The 18,979-nt window shown below is 52.8% G+C and overlaps 1 protein-coding gene across 14 annotated transcripts; it reads right to left on the reverse strand.

The window, feature by feature from the left end:
• Positions 1-1,725: 1,725 nt before the first annotated feature.
• LOC135329646 (N66 matrix protein-like) lies at positions 1,726-18,723 on the reverse strand. 14 transcript variants are annotated; one of them, XM_064518698.1, is made up of 21 exons: positions 18,587-18,723; positions 15,260-15,316; positions 14,452-14,517; positions 14,224-14,280; positions 12,969-13,025; positions 12,473-12,499; positions 10,287-10,343; positions 10,003-10,029; positions 9,416-9,436; positions 9,209-9,265; positions 7,870-7,896; positions 7,360-7,380; positions 7,153-7,209; positions 5,812-5,838; positions 5,295-5,315; positions 5,088-5,144; positions 3,753-3,779; positions 3,272-3,292; positions 3,065-3,121; positions 2,076-2,095; positions 1,726-1,865 (listed from the first exon to the last, which is right to left on the reverse strand). In XM_064518698.1, the coding sequence occupies exons 1-20, from the start codon at positions 18,659-18,661 to the stop codon at positions 2,084-2,086; spliced, it is 828 nt and encodes a 275-aa protein (XP_064374768.1). In that variant the 5' UTR covers positions 18,662-18,723; the 3' UTR covers positions 1,726-1,865; positions 2,076-2,083. The 14 variants fall into 14 exon arrangements, with proteins under 14 accessions (XP_064374768.1, XP_064374794.1, XP_064374800.1 ...); XM_064518724.1 differs by lacking the exon at positions 14,224-14,280; XM_064518730.1 differs by lacking the exon at positions 12,969-13,025.
• Between the last annotated feature and the right edge of the window lie 256 nt (positions 18,724-18,979).

Raw genomic sequence — 18,979 nt, forward strand, 5'->3', positions numbered from 1 at the left:
CGGCTGCTTTAGCCATGAATACTGGGTCCCAACTTCAGGGCACCCTGAATGCTCTCCATGCTTAGTGAACCATTTTGAGTGCTGCCACAGGGCTCTAAGATAGAGGTCCGGTCTTGCTGCCACATGCTTTTTGGTGGCGCCAGTGCAGCACGGACCAGAGTGGGGAGCTGTAGCTGTGGAGGAGACTTCTGTGGCTGTGGAGGAGACGTCCTCTGTGGGGGAAAGACAGGAGTAGGCTGGGGCACGCAGGAGGGGCAGGGCTGTGTGGCCAAACTCTGGACACTGGGACAGATTGCCCAGGGAAGCTGTGGAGTCTCCAGCCCTGAAGATATTCAAAATCTATCTGGACACGATCCTATGCAATGCGCTCTAGGTGACCCTACTTGAGCAGGGGATTTGAACTTGATGATCTCCAGATGTTCCTTGTAGTCTCAACATTTCTGGGATTCTATGACCAATTGACCAGGGAGCATGTCTTCAGAAAAGGATCCAGATATTGGGGTTCTGGGGGGAGGGGGCAGCATGGGGAGGACACAGTGTCCTTGAGTCAGTACCACACCTGAGGCTGCATTATTTAGAATGGAGCCGGTAGTGTCAAGTGAGGGATTATTCCCTTCTGTTCAGCACTGAGAAGGGTGTAACTAGAGACTAGAACCACTTTGTCCATGACAAGGGAGATGTCATCAGACTGGAGTGAAAAGAGCAAGCACAAGTTACTCCTCCTCTCCCTCCCCACATCCTTGGGGCTGGGGGTCACTATTTTAAACCACGCATGGGAAATCTCTGATCACCCTGCTTGGGCTGGAGATCCCTGGAGCCATTTCCCATGGCATTGGGTCTCCTACTGGTGCACCAGTCATCTGGCACAAGACAATAAGGCACAAAGCTGTGCTCTACATGAGGATGTTCATTTAACTCTAGAGTTTGCAAGGCTGGGGCAGGCAGGGTGTATCCTTGTCCTGAGATCCTCAGGAGAGCGTAAGGCTTGGTGGAGACCCACCCCTCCTACTTGTTACCAATCCACCCCCCCCCCCCCCGGCATGGATAAAAGGCACAAGCTGTGACATGGGAAATCCAGCCAGGGCAGAGAGCGAAATCCTTACTCAGAGAAGCAGAGCAGCCCTAGGACATTTTGTGTGATTGTGTGGTGGTCCCCTGCTGGGGACCAAGATAGAATGACGCTGTGCAAGACAGCAGAGAATCTTTAAAGCAGAAAGTAATGATGTGGTAACTATGATTTGTGGCCAGAATGTGTGCATGTGAGTTGCCAGTGATCATGATGTGCCTTCCTCCCTATGTACCAGCAGCCATGATGTGCCTTCTTCCCTGCGTACCAGCAGTCATGGTGTGCCTTCCTGCCTATGTGTCAGCAGCTACGGGGGACCTGTCCTGCTGGCCTGCCTGCCTGCCTGCCAGGGATCAGGAAATGTCTTCCTACCTATCACAAGATGCCACAATGCTTAGGAGATACTTGGAGGAGTGGCTGGGCTTGATTGCTAAATAACCAGCCATTGTGTTTTCAATAAAGGATCTTTGCACTACCTACCTCAGGTCCATGTCGTCATATGCCACAGTCCCCAACTGATGTGAATTTACAAACTGACCAGGCCCAGGCACCTGAGTGACCTGCAATAGTTTGAGACCAGCCTGCCCCAAGAAGAGATGACATTGGGGACACTGTGGGAGGATATATGTCTTCAAAAGCCACAGGAAAAACAGGACACAGTGGTGTAAGATCCAGGTTTATATGCAGTGCACCAGGGAGAAGACATGGGGTCTTTGCGTGCTTTAAGCAAAATTCTTCAATGACCGGGCAGATTCAGGATGATGGGGGAAATCAGCAGGTGTGAAACTTATCAAGAGTCCTATTAATGAGGGAGGAGGAGGAAAAAAAGAATAGTGATACATGAGGACTCCCCTTCTCCCAAACCCTCCCCTGCACCAGGCAATAGAGACAGCTCAGGCCTAGGGCTTGGACAGCTCTTGCTTTTCTCCCCACCCTGGGATCCCAGGAAGGGGTCAATAGCCTCTCAGCTCCCATTGTAATGGAGCTGCTGACCTGTTGTAATACTCACATAGATGACTAGAAGCCATTCTGCAGGGGAGAGAAAAATGTGTAAGTGTTGAAAACACTGGGTGAGGGGAAGTCTTCAGGGCAAATCCTGTCTGACTGTGGCAGAAATAACTCTCCTCACCCCTCCCTGAGCCCAGAGAGATGATGTCCTTTCCAGAACCTCCGGGCACTCTACAACAACAGCTTCATTAGCAAGAGCAGAGCTGACAGGGCCAAGGGAGGGATTATTTCCCTCTTCACTAGAGAAGCAATAGTTAGAGCCTGTGATAACCCTGAGTCCCCAGGACAAGGAAGATGTCACCAAACTAAGGAAAGCCTAGCAGAGGCCATGGAAATGGTGGAGTCATGAGCCTAGGGTTGGGACCCTTCACTCTCCCCAGCCTAACAAATATCCCCTAAAGCCACATCACCTCATTTTAAAGTGCTACCTTTACCTGGCCACCTTTTTTTCCTGTACTCTTGGTATGGAATACCTCACATTACACCTAATCCCAACTGGCCACATTATTACCAGTTCTCCAAGATTTTGATGTCGTGCATCTCTGAACTCCTGCCTTCATTGCAAATTGCCTCCCAGTTCCCAGTGTCCTCAGAGCCCTCAAGGTGAATGAGGTCAGTTACCTGGTAATGAATGAGGTCACCCCCATTCCCCAAATCCCCAAAGGGGACAGGAAAGAGAAAAAACACAGGAGGTGCTCAGTAAAGCACCAACAGGAAAAGACTGGGATGCAGGGCAAATTATACTGTGAAAGAAGGCCAAATCCTTAGCTGTGGAGTGGGGCAGACCTAGCACAGGGTCCAGGGAATATGTTTTTTTCAGTCCAGCAAGACTTTACAAACTGCCCTGGCCCCAGGCCCTGAGCAACCTGCTCTAGGTTTGGGGCAAGCCCTGTCCTGAACAGAGAGGAGACTGGGTATTCTGGGGGGTGGGAGGTCCCTTCCCCCCACCAACCCCTCCCCAGTTACCTCAGGGAGGGCCTCAATCCTTACCCCATTGTCATTGAAGCCGTGCCGGCCGACCGTGTTCCCGTCAAAGCTCTCATGGTTCTGCAATGAAAGTGCTGTTATAGCGGGGCTGCCTAGGGGCTCCTGGTGCCCCTTGTCCTGAGGTTCTGAGTGATACATGGAGGGGGCACCCCAGGAGCCCTGTGTGGAGTGGGAAGGGGAGAAGGGCTGCTTAAGAGTGGAAATACTCACCCCTGAGGCACCCAGAGGGTCCTGAAAAACAGAGAGAATGAGGGTTACCAGGGTCCTGCCCTGCTCCCACCACAACATCTTCCCCCCACTACACCTCAACCTCTCCCAGATTGTCCAGGGCCCTGAGTTTGCAGCAGAGGAAGGAGCCCAGGTCATGTGGGGTTTCATCTCCAGGTGGAGCCATTTTGAGGAGGGAGAGGATACACCCTGGGGACAAGGGCTGGAGCAGGACAGAGACGGATATTCCTGAGACACCCCCTGCCACACACACACACACACACACACACACACACACACACACACACACACACACTTTTCCCACACCCTCTCCAGCCCAGGCAGCAGATATGGCTCAAGCCTAGGGCTGGTTCCTCAGGGAAAGGATGGCTCCTGATTTTCTTCCTGCTTGGGAGCCCGGGGAGAGGGGGACTGCCTCTTAGCTCCTGTTGTGATGGAGGTGCAGGTCTCTTGCAATACTCACAAAGATGACTGGGGGCTCAAGGCCATTCTGTAGGGGAGAGAGAGGTGTATGAGTGCTTGGAGATCTCAGAGGGGGCAGGAACCCCTGGAAGCACGGGGGTCCAGCCATGCAGTGAGTAATACCCAGCCCCAAGCCAAGGCAGATGAGGCCCTTTCCAGAACCTCAACACTCTTGCAGGCAGCAGTGTCCCCTGCAGCAGTGACCCACTCCACTGTGGGCTGCATCAGCAGGAGTAGAGTTGATGGGGCTAGGGAAAAGATTGTTCCCCTCTGTTCAGTGCTGAGGAGGTTGGAGCTTGAGACCGTGACCAGTCTGGGCTTGCAGGACAAGGGGGTTGTCACCAGTCTGGCATGGATGCAGTGGGGTCTTGATCCAAGACCTAAGACTCACAAAGTCCTCCCAAAGCTGCATCCCCCTCCCCCATGCCCTAGTGCTACCCAGTGTTCCACAACATCCCATCACCTATACTGCCTCCCATCTCCTTCTGTCAATTTCTCCACAATGACCTCCTTTTTTTCATGTTTCCTACCTCTTTAGTCCTGTGCTCTCCAATTTTGAAGTTGTCGTGCTGCCCCCAATTTTAGCTTGTCTACTTCTCCCACCTTCACTTGCCCACTAATTCCTAGTTTCCCACGGTACTCATATCCTGATTCCCCATTTCCCAGTGTTCCTCAGTGTCCCCCATATCCCACTGCCTTCCAATTCCCAATGCCCCCTTAAGTCTCCAGTGTTCTCCATGTCTTGGACTCCAATGTCCTGCATCTCATACCACCAACAAACTCCTGGCATCTCATGGTGTTTCCCATCTCCTGGATACCCCATCTTTCACTGAACCCAGGAGTACCCACACCTTGGACATCCATGGGATTGCCTGTTGCCTCTCAGTTCCACCTAACTCCTGCTTCATCCCAATTTCCAGTGTCCTCGGAGTCCTCAAGGTGAAAGGGGAGTGGGGTCAATCTCAGCATTCCAGTCCCCAGAGGGGACTGAGGAGGGCACAGAGACAGCATATTCTTGGAAGTGCTCAGTAAAGCACCAACAGGCAACAGGCATAAGCTGGGATGGGGGTGGGGGTGAGGGAAACCCCCCTCTGAAAGAAGGCCAAATCCTTAGCTGTGGAGTGGGGCAGACCTAGCACAGGGTCCAGGGAATATGTTTTTTTCAGTCCAGCAAGACTTTACAAACTGCCCTGGCCCCAGGCCCTGAGCAACCTGCTCTAGGTTTGGGGCAAGCCCTGTCCTGAACAGAGAGGAGACTGGGTATTCTGGGGGGTGGGAGGTCCCTTCCCCCCACCAACCCCTCCCCAGTTACCTCAGGGAGGGCCTCAATCCTTACCCCATTGTCATTGAAGCTGTGCCGGCCGACCGTGTTCCCGTCAAAGCTCTCATGGTTCTGCAATGAAAGTGCTGTTATAGCGGGGCTGCCTAGGGGCTCCTGGTGCCCCTTGTCCTGAGGTTCTGAGTGATACATGGAGGGGGCACTCCAGGAGCCCTGTGTGGAGTGGGAAGGGGAGAAGGGCTGCTTAAGAGTGGAAATACTCACCCCTGAGGCACCCAGAGGGTCCTGAAAAACAGAGAGAATGAGGGTTACCAGGGTCCTGCCCTGCTCCCACCACATCTTCCCCCCACTACACCTCAACCTCTCCCAGATTGTCCAGGGCCCTGAGTTTGCAGCAGAGGAAGGAGCCCAGGTCATGTGGGGTTTCATCTCCAGGTGGAGCCATTTTGAGGAGGAAGAGGATACACCCTGGGGACAAGGGCTGGAGCAGGACAGAGACGGATATTCCTGAGACACCCCCTGCCACACACACACGCACACACACACACACACACACACACACACACTTTTCCCACACCCTCTCCCTGCCACACACACACACACACACACACACTTTTCCCACACCCTCTCCAGCCCAGGCAGCAGATATGGCTCAAGCCTAGGGCTGGTTCCTCAGGGAAAGGATGGCTCCTGATTTTCTTCCTGCTTGGGAGCCCAGGGAAAGGGGGACTGCCTCTTAGCTCCTGTTGTGATGGAGGTGCAGGTCTCTTGCAATACTCACAAAGATGACTGGGGGCTCAAGGCCATTCTGTAGGGGAGAGAGAGGTGTATGAGTGCTTGGAGATCTCAGAGGGGGCAGGAACCCCTGGAAGCACGGGGGTCCAGCCATGCAGTGAGTAATACCCAGCCCCAAGCCAAGGCAGATGAGGCCCTTTCCAGAACCTCAACACTCTTGCAGGCAGCAGTGTCCCCTGCAGCAGTGACCCACTCCACTGTGGGCTGCATCAGCAGGAGTAGAGTTGATGGGGCTAGGGAAAAGATTGTTCCCCTCTGTTCAGTGCTGAGGAGGTTGGAGCTTGAGACCGTGACCAGTCTGGGCTTGCAGGACAAGGGGGTTGTCACCAGTCTGGCATGGATGCAGTGGGGTCTTGATCCAAGACCTAAGACTCACAAAGTCCTCCCAAAGCTGCATCCCCCTCCCCCATGCCCTAGTGCTACCCAGTGTTCCACAACATCCCATCACCTATACTGCCTCCCATCTCCTTCTGTCAATTTCTCCACAATGACCTCCTTTTTTTCATGTTTCCTACCTCTTTAGTCCTGTGCTCTCCAATTTTGAAGTTGTCGTGCTGCCCCCAATTTTAGCTTGTCTACTTCTCCCACCTTCACTTGCCCACTAATTCCTAGTTTCCCACGGTACTCATATCCTGATTCCCCATTTCCCAGTGTTCCTCAGTGTCCCCCATATCCCACTGCCTTCCAATTCCCAATGCCCCCTTAAGTCTCCAGTGTTCTCCATGTCTTGGACTCCAATGTCCTGCATCTCATACCACCAACAAACTCCTGGCATCTCATGGTGTTTCCCATCTCCTGGATACCCCATCTTTCACTGAACCCAGGAGTACCCACACCTTGGACATCCATGGGATTGCCTGTTGCCTCTCAGTTCCACCTAACTCCTGCTTCATCCCAATTTCCAGTGTCCTCGGAGTCCTCAAGGTGAAAGGGGAGTGGGGTCAATCTCAGCATTCCAGTCCCCAGAGGGGACTGAGGAGGGCACAGAGACAGCATATTCTTGGAAGTGCTCAGTAAAGCACCAACAGGCAACAGGCATAAGCTGGGATGGGGGTGGGGGTGGGGGTGAGGGAAACCCCCCTCTGAAAGAAGGCCAAATCCTTAGCTGTGGAGTGGGGCAGACCTAGCACAGGGTCCAGGGAATATGTTTTTTTCAGTCCAGCAAGACTTTACAAACTGCCCTGGCCCCAGGCCCTGAGCAACCTGCTCTAGGTTTGGGGCAAGCCCTGTCCTGAACAGAGAGGAGACTGGGTATTCTGGGGGGTGGGAGGTCCCTTCCCCCCACCAACCCCTCCCCAGTTACCTCAGGGAGGGCCTCAATCCTTACCCCATTGTCATTGAAGCCGTGCCGGCCGACCGTGTTCCCGTCAAAGCTCTCATGGTTCTGCAATGAAAGTGCTGTTATAGCGGGGCTGCCTAGGGGCTCCTGGTGCCCCTTGTCCTGAGGTTCTGAGTGATACATGGAGGGGGCACCCCAGGAGCCCTGTGTGGAGTGGGAAGGGGAGAAGGGCTGCTTAAGAGTGGAAATACTCACCCCTGAGGCACCCAGAGGGTCCTGAAAAACAGAGAGAATGAGGGTTACCAGGGTCCTGCCCTGCTCCCACCACATCTTCCCCCCACTACACCTCAACCTCTCCCAGATTGTCCAGGGCCCTGAGTTTGCAGCAGAGGAAGGAGCCCAGGTCATGTGGGGTTTCATCTCCAGGTGGAGCCATTTTGAGGAGGAAGAGGATACACCCTGGGGACAAGGGCTGGAGCAGGACAGAGACGGATATTCCTGAGACACCCCCTGCCACACACACACGCACACACACACACACACACACACACACACAGACACACACACAGACACACACACACACACACACACACACACTTTTCCCACACCCTCTCCAGCCCAGGCAGCAGATATGGCTCAAGCCTAGGGCTGGTTCCTCAGGGAAAGGATGGCTCCTGATTTTCTTCCTGCTTGGGAGCCCGGGGAGAGGGGGACTGCCTCTTAGCTCCTGTTGTGATGGAGGTGCAGGTCTCTTGCAATACTCACAAAGATGACTGGGGGCTCAAGGCCATTCTGTGGGGGAGAGAGAGGTGTATGAGTGCTTGGAGATCTCAGAGGGGGCAGGAACCCCTGGAAGCACGGGGGTCCAGCCATGCAGTGAGTAATACCCAGCCCCAAGCCAAGGCAGATGAGGCCCTTTCCAGAACCTCAACACTCTTGCAGGCAGCAGTGTCCCCTGCAGCAGTGACCCACTCCACTGTGGGCTGCATCAGCAGGAGTAGAGTTGATGGGGCTAGGGAAAAGATTGTTCCCCTCTGTTCAGTGCTGAGGAGGTTGGAGCTTGAGACCGTGACCAGTCTGGGCTTGCAGGACAAGGGGGTTGTCACCAGTCTGGCATGGATGCAGTGGGGTCTTGATCCAAGACCTGACTCACAAAGTCCTCCCAAAGCTGCATCCCCCTCCCCCATGCCCTAGTGCTACCCAGTGTTCCACAACATCCCATCACCTATACTGCCTCCCATCTCCTTCTGTCAATTTCTCCACAATGACCTCCTTTTTTTCATGTTTCCTACCTCTTTAGTCCTGTGCTCTCCAATTTTGAAGTTGTCGTGCTGCCCCCAATTTTAGCTTGTCTACTTCTCCCACCTTCACTTGCCCACTAATTCCTAGTTTCCCACGGTACTCATATCCTGATTCCCCATTTCCCAGTGTTCCTCAGTGTCCCCCATATCCCACTGCCTTCCAATTCCCAATGCCCCCTTAAGTCTCCAGTGTTCTCCATGTCTTGGACTCCAATGTCCTGCATCTCATACCACCAACAAACTCCTGGCATCTCATGGTGTTTCCCATCTCCTGGATACCCCATCTTTCACTGAACCCAGGAGTACCCACACCTTGGACATCCATGGGATTGCCTGTTGCCTCTCAGTTCCACCTAACTCCTGCTTCATCCCAATTTCCAGTGTCCTCGGAGTCCTCAAGGTGAAAGGGGAGTGGGGTCAATCTCAGCATTCCAGTCCCCAGAGGGGACTGAGGAGGGCACAGAGACAGCATATTCTTGGAAGTGCTCAGTAAAGCACCAACAGGCAACAGGCATAAGCTGGGATGGGGGTGGGGGTGGGGGTGAGGGAAACCCCCCTCTGAAAGAAGGCCAAATCCTTAGCTGTGGAGTGGGGCAGACCTAGCACAGGGTCCAGGGAATATGTTTTTTTCAGTCCAGCAAGACTTTACAAACTGCCCTGGCCCCAGGCCCTGAGCAACCTGCTCTAGGTTTGGGGCAAGCCCTGTCCTGAACAGAGAGGAGACTGGGTATTCTGGGGGGTGGGAGGTCCCTTCCCCCCACCAACCCCTCCCCAGTTACCTCAGGGAGGGCCTCAATCCTTACCCCATTGTCATTGAAGCCGTGCCGGCCGACCGTGTTCCCGTCAAAGCTCTCATGGTTCTGCAATGAAAGTGCTGTTATAGCGGGGCTGCCTAGGGGCTCCTGGTGCCCCTTGTCCTGAGGTTCTGAGTGATACATGGAGGGGGCACCCCAGGAGCCCTGTGTGGAGTGGGAAGGGGAGAAGGGCTGCTTAAGAGTGGAAATACTCACCCCTGAGGCACCCAGAGGGTCCTGAAAAACAGAGAGAATGAGGGTTACCAGGGTCCTGCCCTGCTCTCACCACAACATCTTCCCCCCACTACACCTCAACCTCTCCCAGATTGTCCAGGGCCCTGAGTTTGCAGCAGAGGAAGGAGCCCAGGTCATGTGAGGTTTCATCTCCAGGTGGAGCCATTTTGAGGAGGAAGAGGATACACCCTGGGGACAAGGGCTGGAGCAGGACAGAGACGGATATTCCTGAGACACCCCCTGCCACACACACACACACACACACACACACACACACACACTTTTCCCACACCCTCTCCCTGCCACACACACACACACACACACACACACACACACACACACACACACACACTTTTCCCACACCCTCTCCCTGCCACACACACACACACACACACACACACTTTTCCCACACCCTCTCCAGCCCAGGCAGCAGATATGGCTCAAGCCTAGGGCTGGTTCCTCAGGGAAAGGATGGCTCCTGATTTTCTTCCTGCTTGGGAGCCCAGGGAAAGGGGGACTGCCTCTTAGCTCCTGTTGTGATGGAGGTGCAGGTCTCTTGCAATACTCACAGAGATGACTGGGGGCTCAAGGCCATTCTGCGGGGCGGGGGGGGGGGGGGGGGAGAGAGAGAGAGAGAGAGAGAGAGAGAGAGAGAGGCATGTAAGTGCTTAGAGCGTTTCCTTAGAGCCTCCTGAGTCCATGACGGCGGATATTTTTGGAACCTGCCTCCTCCCAAAGTTTTCTCCGCTCAGCCACCCTTTTACCCCCCCACCTTACCTGCCTCATCCACCCTGGTCTCTGATACAAGCCCTGTCTGCCCTTTGTATTCTGGCCCAGATCCATCCAGACTCACCCCATTGTTGTTGAAGCTGCCATCCCCGGCTATATTCCCATCAAAGCTGTGTGAGTTCTGCAAAAAACATACACAGACTTTTACTGTAGACTTGCCATGACTGAGGGTGGGGGGAGGGAGGTAGACATATCTGGGAAAGAGTGTCAGTTCACCATTTGCCCTCCACCTGGCACTAAGCTGGTAGCAGGAAAAAGAGGGTCCTTCTGGTGCCCCTAGTCCTGGGGCCCTCTGCAGCAGCTGTATGCAGGATAGTCCCACTCCTCTGTCCACATTTCTCTCTCATGGTCCCTTTGCAGGGACACTAAAGATCCCCGTACATCCTAAATCACCCATACCCTCCAATTTGTCCTACCAGGGGAGCTGCCTTAGTGCCTCCCAGCAGCAAGAGACAAATGGCCAGGAATGCAACACAGATCCGTCTCTCCATGGCTTCTTCTTTGCAACAGGGTACTCTGTCCTTCGGACTGGGGCTGCGCACGATGCTAAGACTGGGGCTGGATTTATAGGGCACAGCCAGATTTTGCCACATCAGCCCTGCCTGAGCCAACCCTGATATCCTGACCCGGCCCATGGCTTTTCTGGTATCATAAGTCTCCGCCTTGGCTTATCACTGCAACTTAATCTATCTCCACCACTCCCTTTTGTGGGATCAGAGCTACATTTTGGTTTTTGGGGAGGGACCTCAGGAGTTTCCTGTCAAACTTCCATCTTAGATCTATCTTCAATATTAAACCACTTTGCTCAAGCTCTGGGCCAGGACAGTTTGGAAAGTGTCCCCAGATGCAGAACTGCGAGAGAGGAATAATCCTTATCCCAGCCCTGCCAGCTCCATTCTGTCTAGCAGAGCCCAAGGTATGGTGGGTCATTGCTGCAGGGCACTTTGCTGACTTGGGGTAGTGTGTTGCCCCTCAGACACCTGGAACCTGTCTGCAGGAGTGTTCCCTGGTTGCTTGGTTTCAGTAATTCTTCCCAGGCTTAAGATGAACACACACATCCAGCTTCAGCCCTTTCCTCCACATCTGGGAAATGTCTTCTTGGTGCCATATGTCTCCCAAGGATCCTTCTTCTGGGAGGAAGCCAGAGAATGACTTTCAAACAACCTTGGTTCTGGCAAAGGTTATTGCCAGTTCTGTCTTTCCCTGACCTTTCTGAGCAGGAAGCTCAGATATAACAAAATGAACCTGGCAATTGTTCCTGGGCAGTTAACTGGAGCAGGGGCTGCCCCATGGCCTCCTCCCATCCACGATTGGCAAATATTTGCAGAAAAAAATCTCTCTGATAAATATTTTCCAACTTTCACAGAACAAGATGCCTATTCAGGGAGCAGACTGCACCCAGAATGGTCTAGAGGCCTTGTGGTGATAGAAACATTTCTGCAGTGGGTCAGTTGGTTTCAGAAGTTTGCAGCTTTCTATCCCACCATCCTCTGCACTGTGCCAGGCTAAGACCAGCATTCCAGGGAGCTTCTCAGAAGAAGGACACAGGTGTCCAGGGGGCAACAGGCTACCCCAAGTCAGCAAAGTGCCCTGCAGCAATGACCCTATACTTGGGCCCTGCCAGAGAGAATGGATCTGCCATGGCCAGGAGAAGGATTACTCTTCCCCTACTCCACACTGGGGAGGCCACGTCTGTGCACTGGAGCCAGTTGGTGCCCCCAGGAAGAGGGAGATGTCCAGCAGAGGCCTTGGAGATGCAGGGGGCTGGAGCACGGGGCAGGTGGGTAGCGGTGGCGGGTCCTGGTCTTGTCCAGTCAGGAGACAAGAAGGCAAAGGAGGGTCAGCTGCAGCCTCCCCCTCCCCAAAGGGAGCTGGAGAGAGGTTAGAGGCAGACTCTTGTCGGAAGTGCCCAGAAGAGGACTGAAAGGCGATGGGCAGAAGTTGAGATGGGGAAATCCTGCTGGGGCAGGGGCACAAACCCTTTTCCAGAGGCGTGAGGCAGCCCTGGGACAGGGCCTGGGACCAGGGGGCAGTTCTGCATCCGGGTACACTTTCCAAGCTGCCCTGGCCCAGGACCTGAGCAACATGCTCCAGCTTTGTATCCAGCCCTACCCTGGGCTGAGGGAAGACTGGAAATGCTTCAGTGTCCTTCTTTCCAAATGTCTCTGTGAGTCTGTAGACTATTCGCAGTGCAGAACAACTCAAGAAAAATGGGGGATGTTTGGATGAGAAATTCTTTGTGGTACTTACATAGACTGCTGCATATCCATTATAGTTCTGCCAAGAAAGACCAAGATGTGTTAATTATGTCTGGTGGTGGGAGGAAAGGGGAAAAAAAAGTCTCTGTCTGTGGAAAGAAGGTACTCTCTATCCCTTTTCCCTAGTCAGACCATTTCATGGCTCAGGTGTTATTTCAGTCTTGCTGAAACAAATTCTGTGGTTCTTAAAAAAACCTGTGAGTTCAAAGAGACGCTAGTGGGGACTAATCACAGGCTCAGCTCAGGGCCCTTTGTACAATCTAAATATCCCCAAGCCTGGTCTTGTGTCCAATGCTCCCTACTTTATCTCACAGAAGAGCTCAGGTCCCTTTCAGCCATTGGAGCCGCACTCAGGCACAGATCAGCCCAGCCTGCCTTCCCCCTCTCCTTCCCATAGGCCCTGGATCAGGATGAGATATGTGCCCTTTCGGTTTCTTTGGGTCAGGAGGTGGAACAAAGATCTTGAGTCTCCCCAAAATGCCACTTACATCTTGGCCATTCAAAGCGTTGTTACCCACGATCCTGCCATTGAATCTGCTTTTGACCTGGGAAGACAAACTGATGTCACCCCTCACCCAGGGTGAGGCAGTGGACACTCTCTATCCCTGCAAATGTTCAGCTATCAGGCCAAACCTCTGTCCACAAAAGTCCAGCCTGGGAACTGACTGTTCTAGGTTGTAAAGCCCAGAGAGCTTCCACCAGAGAGAGGGCGGTCATAATCCCTTGGGGATTAATCCCATAATCCTTCTGGGGAATCATCCCATAATTCTTCTGGAAGCAATCCCATTATGCCGATGAGAATAATTATATAATCCCTTTGAGGATTAATACCATAATCATCCTGGGTTTTTTTCCATAAACTCAGTGAGGATTAATCCTAGAATACAATTTGGGATGCATTTTGAAATATCATTTGGGATTAACCCCAAACTACAATAGGAATTGACCTGGTAATGGCAATAGGATTAAACCTATAATCCAAATTCTATTTATCCCATAATATCAGTGGGGAACAATCCCATAATCCTCTTTTGGTAGGGAGCTGAAAAGAATCCAGAGACAATAATCCAAGAGATCTGAAAATAATCCCAGGATGAAGACCATCCACATTTTTCTCTGTGGAAATAACCGGGGCTGCCTGTGGAGTGCTTCAGGATGCCTGAGCCTTTTTGTGCAATTCTGCACAGCAGATACAAATGGTAAGATTTTCTGCCCACATCCCCAGTTAAAACACAGGACACCTCTCAGGAAACCCAGGTATCCAGACTCCTAGACCACAGGCCAGACCAGATGGACACCAAATGCCTTGGCTCCCATCTGAGGTGTTCCGAGTGGGCTCAGTATGGAGCTAGCCAAGAGCACTAGTGGTTTTGAAGCAGTATGGGTATCCTCACCCCTTCCTGTCACCACCCCCACACCCATTCATGCCCTACATCTCCACACCCAGACACCCTCACAGACCCAGAGCATAGCCTTTTTATTTGGCTTACTGGATATTTCTGGAATCAGGATATACTATTTAGAATTTTTTTGCGTGTCTCAGCTCATGTCCCCAGCTTTGGCCAAGCCTTGCGGTAAGCAGAGAGAAGACTGGGATCCACGTGGAGATCTTCCTCTCAAACTCCCAGGTTGGTCTGTGTCTATGGTCTGTATTCCAGCACAGCTTCATTACTCTTTGAACATTTCCCAGAGACACCCACTCCAGCCTGCCCCACCACTGACCTGGGCTATGTGTGTTTTTACCTGGGCTTGGTGGAAAGGCACGGGCTTCACTTCATGCCCCTTTCCAGACCTCTGGGCCTGGTAGGATGAAGGGATAAGTATGCTTATCAGCATGAAGAAAATGTGCAATGTGGGTTCAAATCCCACAGCAACTCTGAAGAGGAACACAGAGAGCAAGGGGAGCAAAGAAGCACCCACCAACCCAAGGAGAGGAAAGGCCCCACAAATGCATTCTGTCTGACCAGTCACCTTTCCAGTCCTTCCATTGTTCTGAAAGCTGTCTGATGCACCATGATTCCCAATGAAGCTGTTGTCCTGCAAGGAAAAGGGTAATGGGGGATGTTCAATGCTCCTTTGGGCTTTGGGGATCTTGACCTTTGCTCAGACCCACTGTCCACATGATATGCACCAGATTACAGAGTCAGTCTGCAGGGACACATGATGATAGGACCTGACTGTCCCCAGGACTTGGTGTCCTCATGCTGTGTGTGAGGCCTCCCCGGACCCCTCTCCAGGGACTCTAGAGGTCAGTAGGGATGCCAGACACCTCCTGTGGTACAGTTCTCAGATGCTCACTGGATAAATCTCTGAATAGCAGAGAAGCCTCTGTTAGGGTGCAGGCTGGTAGCTCTCCCCTCCCAAGTGACTTCCTGGGAGCATGAGATGTTTTGACCTGAGCCTTAGGCTCCCAAATCAATGAGGAAACTCCTAAATCACTTTAAAAAGGACTTTGGGCTCAGCAGCACACACTGAAAGGGGCAGATTGTTGCTTGGGGTGTGGGGGGGAAATCTTTAAATGTCCTGCAGGCACAGGACTGAGTCACAAGGTTCTAAGTCACTTTGATATTTGGTAACTCTCCTGGTGGGCTACAGGCCACCTTTATGCATGTGTTGGAGTCACACACAGGCAGCTAGAGAAGGAGAGAGACATTTGTCTAGGTCCAGCGGTGAAAAAAATCCTCCTTTGTTCCCAGTAACTGCCTAATATTCATCAGTTCACTGCTACTATATCCCAAAAAGAGACCAAAGAGAAGCACAGAGCCCTCCAGACTCTCACCCGTTTGCTGGGGTGTCTCCCATCACCCAGAGAGGGATAGTCAGGGCTGCCGAAGTCCTGCAAGAAAGATCAGAGAGTTACCCAACCACATTCCCTTCATTTGCTGCAGTAGGGAGTGTTCTGGGGACTGCTCTGCCCCCTTTGAGCAGGAGGGGAGGGGCCAGGTCAGGGCCAGGGCTCTAGGACAAGTCCTGTGTCTGATCTAGTGTATGATGTGAGTCCAAGTATTTCAGTCCCCTTCCCTCAGTTTCCCAAAATGCTGTGCAGCTCCCATTTTGCAGGGCCTCAATCCTGGCTGTGGGGTACCCCCAGCCCCACAGGGTCTAGTGTGTCCCGGTATCCAAGGATCAACACTCCAAGGCTTTGATAGCCACTGAGAGAAAAGGAATGAAAACACCAGACAAAGATGTATGTGAGAAGGTGGGTTTATTTGACAGTTCTGCTGGATTACTTTTGTTCAGGCTGGGATGGGAGAGGGGATGGAGTTTGTATCATGGGGACATTTGTCATGATGGTTCCTAGTTATGGAAGGGACAAGAAAATATATTCACTGGGGAGAAAAATACCCAGCTTTCCTGGGCAACATAGAAGCTCCTCAGAACATGTCTCTCCAGGTGACTTCCCTTGTGTTCAAAGACTGGGATCCCCAGGGACAGGGACATCTCTGCCTTCCTCCCTCTATAGCTGGTCCCCATATTGCTTGGATAAATCACAGCCCTCCAATTCTGATCCAGGGAGCACCCAATTGTGATGCACATTTCCTTCTCCAGTCTTTGAGTGAAACTTCACTGGGTCCTGGAAATTTTCCCATTGCCTTGATAGATTTTTTTTTTACTGACCACATTTTTTTCTTGTCCAAGGCACAGAGACCAGGTATCTAGAGAGGAGCACAGCTGGGGGAGGCTGTGGTACCTAAGATACCCTGTCCAGTGTTGGCAGAGAGGGGCTGGACAATACAGAAAGGGGCGAGGTGGAGGTTTTGAGTTGGTTGAGAACAGTCTCCAGGAAGAGCTTGGGGAAGTTGAGGTGGGTCACCATAGCCCAGAGGGGCCAAGGGGAGCCAAGACTCAGGAGACGTGAGCTGAGTTATTCCGGTTGATGGAGCAAGGGGCACCAGGCAAAAGTAGGATGTCACGTGAACAAGGTTGGAAAAAAAAGAACAGGGATACACTCTGAAACTGAGACCTACCAAGAGTCCCTCCCCAACAGAATCCAGTAAGCCCCCAGCTCTTTCTCAGTGCCAGAGGTGGGGTCTCCAGCCACTCCTGGGGGAATGGAAGTGGCTGAAACCCAATGGAAGGACAGATGGTCTCTGGAACTCACAGACAACTGGGCTTCTCAATACCCATTCCAGGGAAAGGAAAGATGTGTTACTGTACTGAGCCCATGGGATAGAGAGAATGAAAAATCATGGGGATTATTAGGCCACTTTTTTGAGAATGATGTGGACCCAGGTCGCCAATCCATAGATTTCCTGTTTTCAGGTAACTGGATTCAATGTCCTTTTTCTCTGGTTTCTGTGTCCCTTCTCCATGAGCCTTATGTCCCTAGAGTCCCCTGTCCTATAGTATTGTGTCTCCCAGGTTCCCTGTCCCTGAGTCCCATGTACCCCATCCCTTTCCAACAGGCAAGGTTCTTCACAGAACAACTCCAGGGGCTATTTTTTTTTCCAAGAAGATACAGCACACACCATACCCAGGAGTCAGCTGCATCCTCCCATCATTCTCTGGAATATTTACATGAGACTTTGAACTGGGGAGACGGACATTTTGGAGCTGACTTGATCCAGCTATGCTGCATTCTTCCCCACTGCTTGGACACTTCTGGGCTTGGTTCTGCATTTGGGAACAGTCTAAACAGGTACTGGTTCTGGCTAGTATCAACTCACAAAGAATCTCAGTTTGAACTAATGCTATTGCTGTTGAAAATGCCAGTGATCCAGATGTTGACATCGAACCTATTGACATCCTGCTGGGGAGAATATAAGGCTGGGAGGGGGGGAACAAAAATCTCCAGGAAGCATTAAATCTGGTGGGGAAGATCTGCCCCCATCTGCTCCCGAGAGGGCCAATGGACCAGATGGACCCAACTCACATACCGGATAAGCCTAGAATGAGTAAATCAGGGACCAGCTCAGGAAAGAAGGACACAGGAGTCCAGGGGGCAACATGCTACCCCCCAAGTCAGCAAAGTGCCCTGCAGCAATGACCCTATACTTGGGCCCTGCCAGAGAGAATGGATCTGCCATGGCCAGGAGAAGGATTACTCTTCCCCTACTCCACACTGGGGAGGCCACGTCTGTGCACTGGAGCCAGTTGGTGCCCCCAGGAAGAGGGAGATGTCCAGCAGAGGCCTTGGAGATGCAGGGGGCTGGAGCATGGGGCAGGTGGGTAGCGGTGGCGGGTCCTGGTCTTGTCCAGTCAGGAGACAAGAAGGCAAAGGAGGGTCAGCTGCAGCCTCCCCCTCCCCAAAGGGAGCTGGAGAGAGGTTAGAGGCAGACTCTTGTCAGAAGTGCCCAGAAGAGGACTGAAAGGCGATGGGCAGAAGTTGAGATGGGGAAATCCTGCTGGGGCAGGGGCACAAACCCTTTTCCAGAGGCGTGAGGCAGCCCTGGGACAGGGCCTGGGACCAGGGGGCAGTTCTGCATCCGGGTACACTTTCCAAGCTGCCCTGGCCCAGGACCTGAGCAACATGCTACTACTCCGATGCCAGCCTCTCCTGGAGCACAAAAGAGCTGGCACTTCCCCCTCTGCTATGCAGCTTGTTCTGCAAAAGGGCACAGAAAAGCCAGGAGATACTCATAGCTCCAGTCTCCCCACATAACTGCCTTGGTCCGAGAGTGCTTTCAGGTAGATTTTGATCTCTTTTGGCACAGGTTTTTGCTCAGTTCCCTGATGGCTGTGGAGCTGTGACATTTGCCTCCACCAATGGGAACCTTCTCAAGTTCCCACCAGTGGTCCCATCCTACCCTTATAGCCTCCCCTCCCTGAAATCGCTGCTTCCCCTTTTTTCAGGGACCTCCTTTCCCCTTGAGCCAAGGCTATTGGAAGCCATGTCTGCAGGGAGCCCACTGCTACTCACCCTATTGCTGTTGAAGCTGTCATGGTCCGCACCACTGTTGTCAAAGCTGCCAGCATTGTGAAAGGACACATTTGGCTCAGTCCCCCAGAGTCCTTGGCTGAGTCTCCCTCAAAACCCATTCCCCACTGCTTAGACATTGTGTGAGACAGCCTCTGCCACCGCCTCCAGTCGTCCCTCTCCTCCTCGCTTCCCTGCCCTGTGTCTCTGCCCAGGCTCTGTGGTGCCCTAAGGAAAAGCTTCTCTTACCTGAGGGGGTGCCGCGATGCATCCCAGCACCAGGAGGCAAGCAGCCAGGAATGTAATGCAGATCTGTCCCTCCATTGCTCTCCCTTTACACTGGGGTACTTCTGTCCTTCAGGCTGGGGCTGTGCAGGTTGCTGAGCTTGGCAATGGATTTATAGGGCACTGCCAGATCCTGCCACCTCAGCCCTACCCAAGCCAAGCCCTCATATCCCTACCAGGTCCATGGTTTCTTGGTACTGCCAGTCCCCGCCTTGGCTTATCACTGCCTCCTAATCTCTCTCCACCGCTCCCTTTTGCCCCAACCTTGTTTCCTTTTCTTCCACATTCTCCAGTGAGGCTCCTCCAGGAGGCCTGCTCTGGGTCCCCCTGGGAAGAATTTCTCTCCTATTTCTGCTG

Source organism: Dromaius novaehollandiae, chromosome 1 (assembly GCF_036370855.1).
Source record: "Dromaius novaehollandiae isolate bDroNov1 chromosome 1, bDroNov1.hap1, whole genome shotgun sequence".
Classification (NCBI taxonomy): Eukaryota; Metazoa; Chordata; class Aves; order Casuariiformes; family Dromaiidae; genus Dromaius; species Dromaius novaehollandiae.

Excerpts from the sequence above, each read along its gene's own strand:
- LOC135329646 (XM_064518698.1), bottom strand. The coding sequence starts at position 18,661 with ATGGAGGGACAGATCTGCATTACATTCCTGGCTGCTTGCCTCCTGGTG. Across the intron at positions 15,317-18,586 it reads GCATCGCGGCACCCCCTCAG|GACTTCGGCAGCCCTGACTA; the intron begins GTAAGAGAAGCT and ends TCTTTCTTGCAG. Across the intron at positions 14,518-15,259 it reads GGAGACACCCCAGCAAACGG|GACAACAGCTTCATTGGGAA; the intron begins GTGAGAGTCTGG and ends TTTTCCTTGCAG.